Consider the following 12023-nt stretch of genomic DNA (forward strand, 5'->3'; position numbering starts at 1 on the left):
TTGGAAGGACTGATGTTGAAACTGAAACTCCAATACTTTGGCTACCTCATACAAAGAACTGACTCATTTGAAAATACCCTGATGCTGGGAAAGTTTGAGAGCAGGAGGGGGAGGAGATGACAGAAGATGAGATGGTTGGATGGCATCACCGACTCAATGGACATGGGTTTGGGTAGACTCCAGGATTTGGTGATGGACAGTGAGGCCTGGCGTGCTGTGGTTCATGGGGTCGCAAAGAGTCAGACACAACTGAGCGACTGAGCTAAACTGAACTGAGCTCTTAGAAATCAGGCATAACTATTAAGAAGAACAGTAGTTCTGGAAAAAATATTCCAATGGGTCACTTCTTAGAATAAAAGATTAATCATTACTGAAAAAAGGGTTATGTTCCAGGATTATGTGTGTTACTGAAAGCAAGAAATATGATGATTGAATTAAAAGGGGAGAAAGGCAAGCAGGTGTTAGGCTGATTCCCAATGGAAATACTATTCAAATATTGTAGAGGGTTGATGGAACTGAATCCTGAGATTCATTTTTGTGAAAATGTTTCTTTCTTACACCTTTGTCTGATTTATAGTGTTTTAAAAATGATAGTCATCTAACAAATTTTCCTTTGATCCCTGAATACTCATGTTTGCCTCCATCTTTTTTTAACCTGGTCATCAATTTTTGCAGAATAAAGAAAATGATGTGGGCCAGGCAGCTTCATGCCCCAGAGCTATCAAACCTGGTTTGTAGAATCCACGTTTTCAAGTCTGGCTCTTTGTTTTGAGAAAAAAAAAATGTCAGTAGGGTGGCTTGAGGGAAAGACATTTCCCCTTCCTCACCAAGGGCTAATGAGCTGTCAGTCTATTAGAATCCTGTTGAGAGATTTGTGTGAACAATTGAAAAAGTTTATCTGATGATTAACCAGTTGTGAAATTTAGCACCAAGTATTTGATTTTAAGGTGAGGGGATTATTTGGGAATTGTGAGTTTCCATGTGTGGAAAAGGAGACTATACTCCCGTTACTGTTACCATGCAAAAATCGACAACCCCAACCACATCTCCATAGTAGAAGCATCCCCTTCTCAATGAATGCAACATTCCTCTATTTCTTCCTTTCTCTTTCTTACAATTTTTATATATTTCTTTGGCTGTTCCTGTGTGTGTGTGTGTGTGTGTGTGTGTGTGTGTGTGTGTGTGTGTAGAGCCTAATGGCCTGAACTTTGGTTAAACGTATACATTAATTTTTACCTGATACACTTCTCTCTTAAAGAGGGGAAGGAGAAGGGGACAACAGAGGATGAGATGGCTGGATGGCATCACTGACTTGACGGACATGGGTTTGAGCAAGCTTCGGGAGTTTTGGTGATGGAAAGGGAAGCCTGGCGTGCTTCAGTCCGTGGGGTCACAAAGAGTTGGACACGACTGAGAGACTAAACGCTCTCTTAAAAACATGTCAGTTCGATCTCAGCACAAAGCAGATGCACCACAGATGTTAGCTTACTCTGGCCCTAATAACAGTGATGGGAAATCCAGGCAAAGAAGTGTTGTTTTCACTAATACTGCTCCTTAAATCTCAGACGATAAAGTGTCAGCTAATTACCCCCTGGGTCCCTGGCTTTCACTGGAGCCTTCTAAAATACACAAAACCAAAATGAAGGCAGAACACTATTAGCACTCCATAATTCAAGCAAACAAGAGATGTGTTTACTCTGCCTGGCTACTGACCACCTGCCTTCCCATCCCACAAGGCAGGTATACATATATAGCATCTCCCTGGTCACATTCCTGCAAGGAGTGAGCCTCTTTCTGGGCCTCACAGTCTGTGAATCTGCAAGAAGCGGGCCCCGACAGCATGCATCTTCTCTTCCTTCAGCTACTGGTGCTCCTGCCTCTAGGGGAGGCTGTGCAGCGCGGGGATGGTCGCCAGAGGCAGAGTTCTGTCTCTCTCGTGCTCCTAGAAAGGAATCGCAGAGAGCTCTCCATGGGCACTCAGGAGGAAGCAGAAGAGAAGCCAGATCTGTTTGTGGCCATGCCACATCTGATAGGTGCCAGCCCTGCAGAGGAGGGCCAGAGGCAGAGAGAAAAGATGCTGTCCAGGTTTGGGAGATTCTGGAAGAAGCCCGAGAGAGAGCTGCACCCATCCCAGGGCTTGGTCAGTGAGCAGTTATTCCCTGGGACTTGGGGCCTCACTCAGCCCAAGGATAGGATGCCGATGGGGAAATCTCCTCTCCGGGAAGAAGCCAAGAAATTCTGGCACCACTTCATGTTCAGAATGAGTCCAGCTTCTCAGGGGATCATCCTGCCTATCAAAAGCCATGAAGTACATCAAGAGACCTGTAGGACAGTGCCCTTCAGCCAGGTATTTGTTCTGGGTGGGGGCGGGGATCCAGATTTTCAGGAGGGAGTAGACAGCTGGGGTGGGTGAAAAGCAGGGATGAATGTGCCAGGAGTCTGAGTCTCCTAATTTCCAGATTTGGTCCTTGGACCTTCATCATGGGATTTGGCAAAGTATGCTCATATTCCCTAAATTTCTTTCTAACCTTGGAAATGCTGCAAAGATGGTATAATGGTACTGCTAATGTTAGTAATCATTCATATTGATCACACAGAGCTTTGTGTTTTTGGGGGGGAGGGTTATTTATTTGTTTTTACACTGGTGTGGTCTACCTGGAGAAGTAATTGATTGTACCCTCAGTTACGAAATTGGGAACTTAGAGTGATCACCGGAACTTCTCCCTAGCTGCATCTCTACACTCCATTAGACGTGGGTGAGCAGGTGGGTTCCATCTGCAGATAAGTGGAATACGCTGGACTCCTCCCAAAACATGCATGTATGATGGTCTTAATCTCTGTATTTCACACCCAGCTACTTCATAGGTCTATCACCTATGTCCAGGTTGTCAGGCAAAAGTTGCCAGATTATTTCTAGCATTACCATAGCAAAAGTGATTTAATACAGCAGATTTTCTCATAAGCTTTCAAAAAGTAATCTTGATATGAAATCACATTTCCTCCCCTTAGAAATGCTTGTCTCCCAATTCATGTTGTGTTGGCTGATTTGTGGCTAGGATGATTGATTCCACACTATTAAGACCAGGGAGCATTCTACTATCTACTTCCTCCAGTCAGTCTGGCAAAGCCCACGCTCCAAATGTTAGATTAAAATTGAGAAATTGCATCAGGTCCTTAAACACAGAGATAGTGAACCAAAAGCAATGCAGGGTAGAATAAAATTTTACAGTCCAGTAAAGCTACCCAATTAAGCAGGCAGTATTATAAGGTAATTGACTGTGCAAGGCAGTTAAGTATTCTGAAAAGGCAAGGATACATACAGTGATGAGGCAATGATCAAATAATAATAACTGCTTTGTTGGTCCATGTATAATTAGAAAATTGCTCCTAAGAACTGGGCAATCAAGTTTCCTTTGAACTCTTATTTTGAATTCTATTGCTAATCAAATTAAGAGTAAGGTGTTTGGCTCATATATTTTGAAGGGCACATAAAGCTAGGTGTCTGGGGTTACGGGAGAGGCAGAGATGATGTCACACAACATGATTTAGAGGTGTAGGTGCTGCAACTTTGCTCCATGCAACTTTAATAAATTTGAATGTACTATAAACACTGAAAAATAGGACAGAATTAAACTCTTGATGTTCTGATCTATTCTGTGAGCTATTGAACAAATACGTAATGAGAATTTATTATGTACAATGCACTGTGAAGAGTAGAAGGGTAAGGCACATTATTGACAAGAAGCAAGCCATTAGAATTTTTCAGACCAGTAACATCAAACTTAGAGTTTGGCATTCAAGTGTAAATGTTTTCATATTACCTTAGGTATTTCCTACAGGTTAATTTATTAATTTACCCAATAAAATAAATTTACTTGAGGTAGCTTTATGCTCTTAAGATACCATCACTTGGATATTTGCAAAATGTATCCAACATTGGAAAGATTTTTAAATTTTAGTCTAAGTTATCCTCAGGCTTGGGAAGGCCTCCATGGTGGCTCAGATGGTAAAGAATCTGCCTGTAGTAGAGGAGAATGGGTTCAATCCCTGGATCAGGAAGATCTCCTGGAGAAAGGAATGGCAACCCACTCCAGAATTTTTGCCTGGAGAATTCCACGGACAGAGGAGACTGGTGGGCTACAGTCCATGGGGATGCAAAGAGTAGGACATGACTGAGCAACTAACATCCTCAGACTTAATAGTCTAGAGCTTCTGCATCATGTATGTTAAAGAAATGATTCAAGATAATTTAATGGAGATGTGTTTGCCTTTTAGACTATCACCCATGAAGACTGTGAGGAAGTGGTTGTACAGAACAACCTCTGCTTTGGAAAATGCGGGTCCCTGCCTTTTCCTGAAGCTGCACAGCATCCCCACACATTCTGCTCCCACTGCCTGCCTGCCAAGTTCACCACGAGGCACTTACAGCTCAACTGCACCGGCCTGGCCATGGTGGTCAAGGTGGTGATGCTGGTGGAGGAATGTCAGTGCATGGGGAAGACAGAGCATCAGCATGGCTACCCCGAACAGGCTGGCTTTCGGGCAGAATTTCATGTCCAAGATCCCTTTATCCCAGGATTTTCAACATAAAAAAAAAAAAAGAAAAGCTATCTTACTATTATCAGCAAAATTACTGGTTACTCAGTCTGAAATGTTAAATGGGCATGTAATATTTTAAGAGAAATTTGGTTTGCAAAATAGTTGTGAAAATGAGTTAGAGGTCATGATGTTTATTCATCCATTTATCAGTGCACATTTGGGATCTAGTCTCGACTCTGACACTAACTGGGTATAGCATGTTAATGAGCTGCAGAAGCTTTTTCCTGAAGTTTTTCATCTATAAAGGAGGGACTTGAACTAGACAATTGCTAAGGTCCTTTCTGCTACTATTATTACATGATTTATTGTCTACAAGTTTTGGTAAGAGCCCTCCATTTGAAGATGGAAAAGAAATAAACTAGACCATAAAATGGGTTTCTTAATAGCTTGTCAAAGCATTAGCAAATATATATATGTTTTTATAAATACATATATATACGTATGCATCTGAGCCACAGTCAGCTCCAGGTCTTGTTTTTGCTGATTGTTTACAGCTTCTTCATCTTCAGCTACAAAGAATGTAATCAATTTGATTTGGGTATTGACCATTTGGTGATGTCCATGTGCAAAGTCATCTCTTGTGTTGTTGAAAAGGGGTATTTGCTATGACCAGAGGCTTTCTCTTGGCAGAATTCAGTTAGCCTTGGAAAAGCTGGAGAAGATTGAGGGCAGAAGGAGAAAAGGGCATCAGAGGATGAGATGGCTGGATGGCATCACTGATGCAATGGGCATGAACTTGGGCAGACTCCAGCAGATGGTGAGGGACAGGGAGGCTGCAGTCCATGGGGTCACAAAGAGTTGGACACGACTGGGCGACTGAGCAATATATGTATGCATGTATGTATACATATCTATGTGGTGTTTGTAGAGAGGATTCCTGATCCTTGTAGCTGTCTTTGCTCTCAGGCCATGTTTTATTTGACTTCTATCAGATGATTAAGTAGGTCCATAAGTGGAAAGAGTTTGGTGTTTGGTTGCCTCATTACTTTTTATACTTCCCATATAAAATTCTTAATGTCAGGTCTCTAGCTTTGAAGAAGGAACACAGATGTTACTTTTAGTGGTTTACATGGGCAGAAGGAACAATCAATCATCGGTAAACAAACCAGTACCTAAATTATGGGGAAGGAAAATATATGATTAGTATCAGGTTTAAAGGTTAATCCAGAGATGTTGATGCAAATAACCAAGGAATTCCTGTAGATGTCAAATTAAGTAAACTGCAAATGATTTAAAATTTAAAAAACAATTTACAGGTGGAATCTGTTTCCTCATGCATTTTGGTTTAGGTAGTTTAGTAATGGTTCTGTTTTTGTATTACTGTGTTTGTGTTACGGCATAAAAACTCTGTTACAAATTTTATTCTGTAAATGCCACAGTTGCAAATTCTGAAAAGATTCCAAATATTTTAATGTATTAAATTTTCATGTATGATGCATTCTGGGAAATGTTATAGCATTCATTTGTCTTATATTTTGCCCTTATTTGTTTTACCTCTCCATTAATTTAAAGGCACTATTGGGAGATTATCTAGTAGGAGTATTTCTGAAATGGTTTCATAGGCTAATGACACTGGTCCAAGTGTTTCCTTTAACACTGCAAACCACTTTCTGTTAAGGTCCTGTGTGTATTTATTTGTATGAAAAGCATGCAGAACTGACTTTCCTTAACCATATTTCTTTTTCTAAAATCATTCTTTAAAAATTCATCTTAAAAATGATTTTATTTGAACCGCTTTACTTTCAGTGTACCCAAGAATGTATATCCCGGAACAATAATTTTTTTTTTTAAAGAAATTAATGTCTATTTTAATTCTATTCCTCTTTAGTCACACCATCTAACCTGGCGTTCTGAAGAAACAAATGCATTTATATTTAGTGTATACTCTACAACACATCAACGCAGTAGAATACGTGCTACAGAGATATACATGCAACATTTATATTAGAATATATTATACCCTTCTGTGGTCAAAGACAGCCTAATTGGCCAAGGTATGGTCATAAGGATAAAACTGTTAAGCATTAATGATATCCCAGCTGGTCAATATATTTTGGTGCCAAAAGCTATTGAGCAGCTGTCTAGTTTGCAATTGCCTCACCCTGATTATGTAAACCTATCTCTGCCAATTGACTATCTTTCTCCTCCTCACACACTTGCAAATCCCTTTTATCTATCCTTGCAAATAGACTCTCCAGCCCAAGCCCCAAACAATCATCAATTTTATTCAAATTCTGCTCTGCCCTTGTTCATGTGTGAATTTGAGATGAGATAGCTGATGGTTGTAGCAGAGGTCACATTCAAAGAGCAGCAGCATGAAACTCACGAAATTGCCCACATTCGATGATTTTTATTTACAAAAAAGGCAATGTCTAACTGTTTGACATAATACATGGCAGCATAAGAAACAGAGGAAACACACAAATGTTGAACAATCTATTAAGTGCCAGATACTGTCCTGAGTCTTTTAAATAAATTGTATAATTTAAGTCATGTGTAAATACATAAATAGTACAATACTAACAAGAATCACATGAGGTATGTAAATACCCTATTTTGTAGGAGAGGAAAATAAGCCTAAAAATTTTATGCAACTTGACTAAGAGCATGTGAAGCATATTTTCTACTTGTATTAAAATGTTTGCCGATTTGCTGTTTGTCAATTTAGATTTAACTCCTCTAGGTCTCTTGCCTATAGCTCTCAAGGCTAGTTTATTTTTTACCTCTGGTCTAGCCCTCCCTCACATTTGAAGGACAGTGATATTATCTCTTGAAAGAGAGGTCATCCCTAGGTCAAGTTCTCAGCCGAGCATTGCCTTGACTTAAGTGGTGGTCATGGCAAGCCCCCTTCCTCAATTTTGGTCTCATTTTCCTCCTGTATAAAATAAGGCTGGTAATAATTACTTCAGAATTACTGTGATGATCAGGTTTAGGTAACAGCACATCAGAGAGCTTTAGATCCTATAAAGCTAGGATAAATTCACTCTTCTCTATTCAGACTTTAAAAAAAAATTGTTTTGAGACATTTAGAGGACATAGAAAAGTGCAAAAAGCAATACAACTGACCCTCAATTTCCCACTACCAGAATAGTTAACGTTTGTCATCTTGTGCTTCTTGTCTATTTTCTTAAAAGTATGAACCACTTCACATATATGTCTTCTCTAACTACCATGCTGATCTATCCCCCAAGTCTCTGAGCACTCGATACTTACCACCCCCCAGTCTTGTTTACACTTCCAATACCTTTTATATTTTTGTAAAGGTACATGTACATCCATAAGTAATGCATGCTATTTTTGTGTATATGTTCCTTTACTCGGCAAGTATTTATTTGTCCACCAGTTCCGTGCAAGACAGAGCTGCAGGTCTACAGCTGTGTCCACAGCAAGGAAACAAGTCAGACAAGGTCCCTGGTCCTACAGAGTCCATATTCTAGTGCAGGGAGACAAGCAACTGGAAAGTCAATCAATTCATCAATCAATCAACTGAAAAGGAAAAATATCAGATGGCTATAAGTGATAAAAAATAAAATAGACAAGTGTGCCAGAGGTTAATTATGTTAGACTGAATCATCTGTGAAAATGTGACAATAAAGCTGAGTTTTAAATTACTACAAACATGATATTCTATATAAATTGCTCCATGGTTACTCTTTTCTCCATACAGGATTCCAGCTTGTTTTTACAATAGTTTTTAGAGGCGTTTTTTCTATACTATTTTATCTCTATTAGAAAGTATAACATGAAGTACTCCTTACAGGGAGTGGTTAACTTAGCTTTGATAATTTATTTTTTTGGTGTGTATAGTCTCCTTAACCTGCCAGTTTAATTCTTAATTAAGAATGTTATGTGTTCTCTGACTTTTCACTGATAATTTATGCTATACATGACATTATTCTGAGGACCCTCGGATAAGCAAACATAGATAAAACACATTTCCTCCCACCCTGTAGCTTATAATATAATATCAGAGATAATACATGCAAATTATAAAGCATTAATAGTGAGCAAGTCCTGTATATTATACATCTTTGTTAGTCTCCCATTTCTAAAGTTTTATATATTATATATATATTACAATATATATATTACATTTATATATTACTACTATATATATATAGTCTCCCATTTCTAAAGTTTTATATATTATATATATATTACAATATATATATTACATTTATATATTACTACTATATATATATAGTATCCCATTTCTAAAGTTTTATATATTTACATTACATTTATATATTACATATAATATATTATTAGATATATTTCTTTTTATTTCTTATATAATAGTATTATTATTTACATATTTTGAGATTTTTATATATTTGCATATACTCAGAAACATACACATATGCCTACAATGTATAATTTTAATATTTTGTAAGGAATAAAAACTCAATATTTGTAAAGGTAAATGAATGAATTTTGGGAACTACTCTTGAAAAGGTCTGTGGGGTACATAGGATGTGGAATGGCAGCCAACAGGCTTAAAAATGTATTTGATAGACTGTGAAGTTTTTGAAGATTTCTGAGCAGATTAGATGGTATGGATTTACACAGTAGATTCAGAGGGCCTCATGACCACCCCCCCCAAATGTGCATAATTGTTGTCGTTATGGACACACTTCAGGGGAGATCATGTAGAATTTTCCTGAGCTTCTACAAGATTTTCATGAGCCAAACATTTTAACAGTGGAGCTGGTCAGTTGGAATGGAGAGGAAGCATGGAGGCCAGAAGAGCTGGAAGAAAACTTGGAAATCATGTTCACAAACCTCTTTCGAGCTAATCTCAAGAAAGTCAAGTTTCCATTTCAAGAACAGAGAAGGAGTTTTAAATATACATCAGTGGGTCCTCTTCACCTTGTTTAATGTTCACATTCAGGAGTTGGCAATGGTGAAATGGGTGAGTAATCATACCTTAAGCAAAGGAATGGACTTTCCTGTAATACGAGTTTTCCAAAGCCAAGCCCTAGTTATCCAACTGTGTTTCCGGGAGAGAGCTCAGATTTTCATTTTATTGCCGTGCTCCCTCCTGTTTTGTTTCATTCTTCGTCCTTTCGTCCAAAAGAAACAACCAGTGACCCATCTCTGGGTGTGGACTTGGGTTAATGTTTCTTAAGGAAATGGTCACAATTTCCTCTTGTCTACCAGCCGAGGGAAACACGCCTATTTATGTTCAATATCCCAGGAATAAGAGTTTCCAGTACATGCCTCTTTATGTCACAGTTCCAGTAATGAGGGGAACCTGCATCCTGCCTAAACCCCAGACAAGAAATTGGTAAAAATTTAAATGGATGCACAGATTTTACCTCTTATGGCTGTTCAAATAAAACACTAAAAGGATGCCTCCATCAGGGTCTCTGGGATCCATGGGATTTAGTAATCTTTGAACATTTAAAAAAATAATGTCCTGGAGCTTCTTGGGACCATGAGAACACAGGGTGAAACTATCATTGGAGGGGCCTCCTCCATGTGCAGAGATTGAAAAAAGAGGCTTTACGCCCCTCATCCCCCTGTGCTATGACCATGGCTGTGCTGTCACTTCAGTCATGTCCAGCTCTGTGCAACCCTGACTGTAGCCCGCCAGGCTCCTCTGTCCATGGGATTCTCCAGGCAAGAATACTGGAGTGGGTTGTCATGCCCTCCCCCAGGGGATCTTCCTGACCCAGGGATTGAACCCATTTCTCTTACTGGCAGGCGAGTCCTTTAGCACTAGTACCACCTGGGAAGCTCCCTAATTCCCCTGGCCCTCTGCAAAGGTGACTATGAGTCCAGGCATAGCTCTAAGGAAAATAGTTCAAAGCAGGTGGAATTTTCTTTGGTGTCTACTTTTCCTCCTTTCTGCTTCACCCTTGAGCTCCCTTCCCTCTCTCACCTTGATTCTAGGATATTCAAATTGTCTACAGTTGCCCAGGGCTCCTAATTCATGTGCATTTATCTGTGTAGTTCATCCAGTTAACATCTATTCAGAATGAATTAAACGTCAGGCACTGAGCTGACCCACTGAGGTACCAAGATGGCTATGACAGCTTCCTGCCCTTGAGGATACAGAATTTACCAACTGGAGAGTTCAGATTTCATATACAGGTAACTACTTCTTCACTTTGGCTGTGTGTTAGAATGGTCCATGAGCATTTAAAATACAGAAGTTCTGTTCCAATAATTAGCGGTAGGTGCTGGGGACATCAGGCAATTGTCAATATATTTTTAAAGCTCTGCTGGTGATCTTTCCACCAGGGCAGATAATGAGTAGGTGGGAGCTACTGCAGAATTCCGGTCACAGGAATTCTGAACACTGGCTCAGGTTTCTTCTTGAATTGGAACATCATGCTGTTCTCTCAGTCCTTCTTGATCCTCCTGTTGTTCACCAAAACTCTCTTCTAAGTTCCTCAAATTTCATTTTCAGGCAGCTTATGAATAGCAGTACCCTTGCTCAGTTAACTAAACTGCAGTTTTTGCCCAGAGGAAATAGAGGTGTTCAACTGAATTTTTTTTCTCCCCCAAATCATTACCTCTTTTTTTTATATACCTATTACATGTACCCCTCTATTAGCATTTAGCTCTATAATTCATTAACTCTCATATTTTAGCATGCCTCAAACTTACTTCAGGTGCTCACAAGTAAGGCTTTTTTTGGTCTCACACCCAAGGCATCTAATTCACTGGGTTTGAGATATGTTCTGGCATCTAAATTTTTTCCACTTCTTTATCATGAAGATTTATCAAACATACAAAATAGTTGAAAAAATTAGATCCCAGAAGACTTCCATAGCCTCCACTTCAACTGAAGTGACTGTTATGTTTGCCATATTGACTTATCTTTCCATTTGTGTGAATGTGTGTATATGTGTGTTCACTACATATTTTTATACTGTAGGCCCATTCAAGAGTAAATTGCAGATATCATGCCATTTCACCCTTAATTCTCCAATATGCATCACCCAAAAATGAGGTTATTTTCCTACGCAATTAAGGATAATAATATCATTATCACCCCTAAGAAAATTAACAACATTTCCAAAATGTCATCAAGTTATTTGCAGTTTAACAGCCACCGTCTGGATCTTGCTCTCTCTCTCTCAAGTAGAGAGCTGGAAATTTCAGACTTTATGATAGGCTCATGGAGGAGATCTCAGGGGAGCAAGCAGGACTTATGAGAGAGCCCCAATAAGTCTTGAGTTTGCTCTGAGTAGATTTCACAAATCAGGACAGCGATCTCCTGGAGTAGGAAATGGCAACCCACTCCAGTATTCTTGCCTAGAAAATTCCATGGTCAGAGGAGCCTGGTAAGCTACATCCATGGGGTTGAAAAAGTCAGATACAACTGAGCACATATAAATGTAATGTCCCAGCTGGCCAGAAGGCCCATTCCACTTGACACAAGGCCTAAGAGAAGCCAGACAGTCATACAACTC

General features: G+C 39.3%; 1 protein-coding gene across 1 annotated transcript; it reads left to right on the forward strand.

The window, feature by feature from the left end:
* Positions 1-1840: 1840 nt before the first annotated feature.
* On the forward strand, positions 1841-4590 carry CER1 (cerberus 1, DAN family BMP antagonist). The gene is made up of 2 exons (XM_065907850.1): positions 1841-2347; positions 4276-4590. The coding sequence occupies exons 1-2, from the start codon at positions 1841-1843 to the stop codon at positions 4588-4590; spliced, it is 822 nt and encodes a 273-aa protein (XP_065763922.1).
* Positions 4591-12023: the final 7433 nt, after the last annotated feature.

The sequence above is a fragment of the Muntiacus reevesi genome, chromosome 17, assembly GCF_963930625.1.
Source record: "Muntiacus reevesi chromosome 17, mMunRee1.1, whole genome shotgun sequence".
In the NCBI taxonomy this organism is placed as follows: Eukaryota; Metazoa; Chordata; class Mammalia; order Artiodactyla; family Cervidae; genus Muntiacus; species Muntiacus reevesi.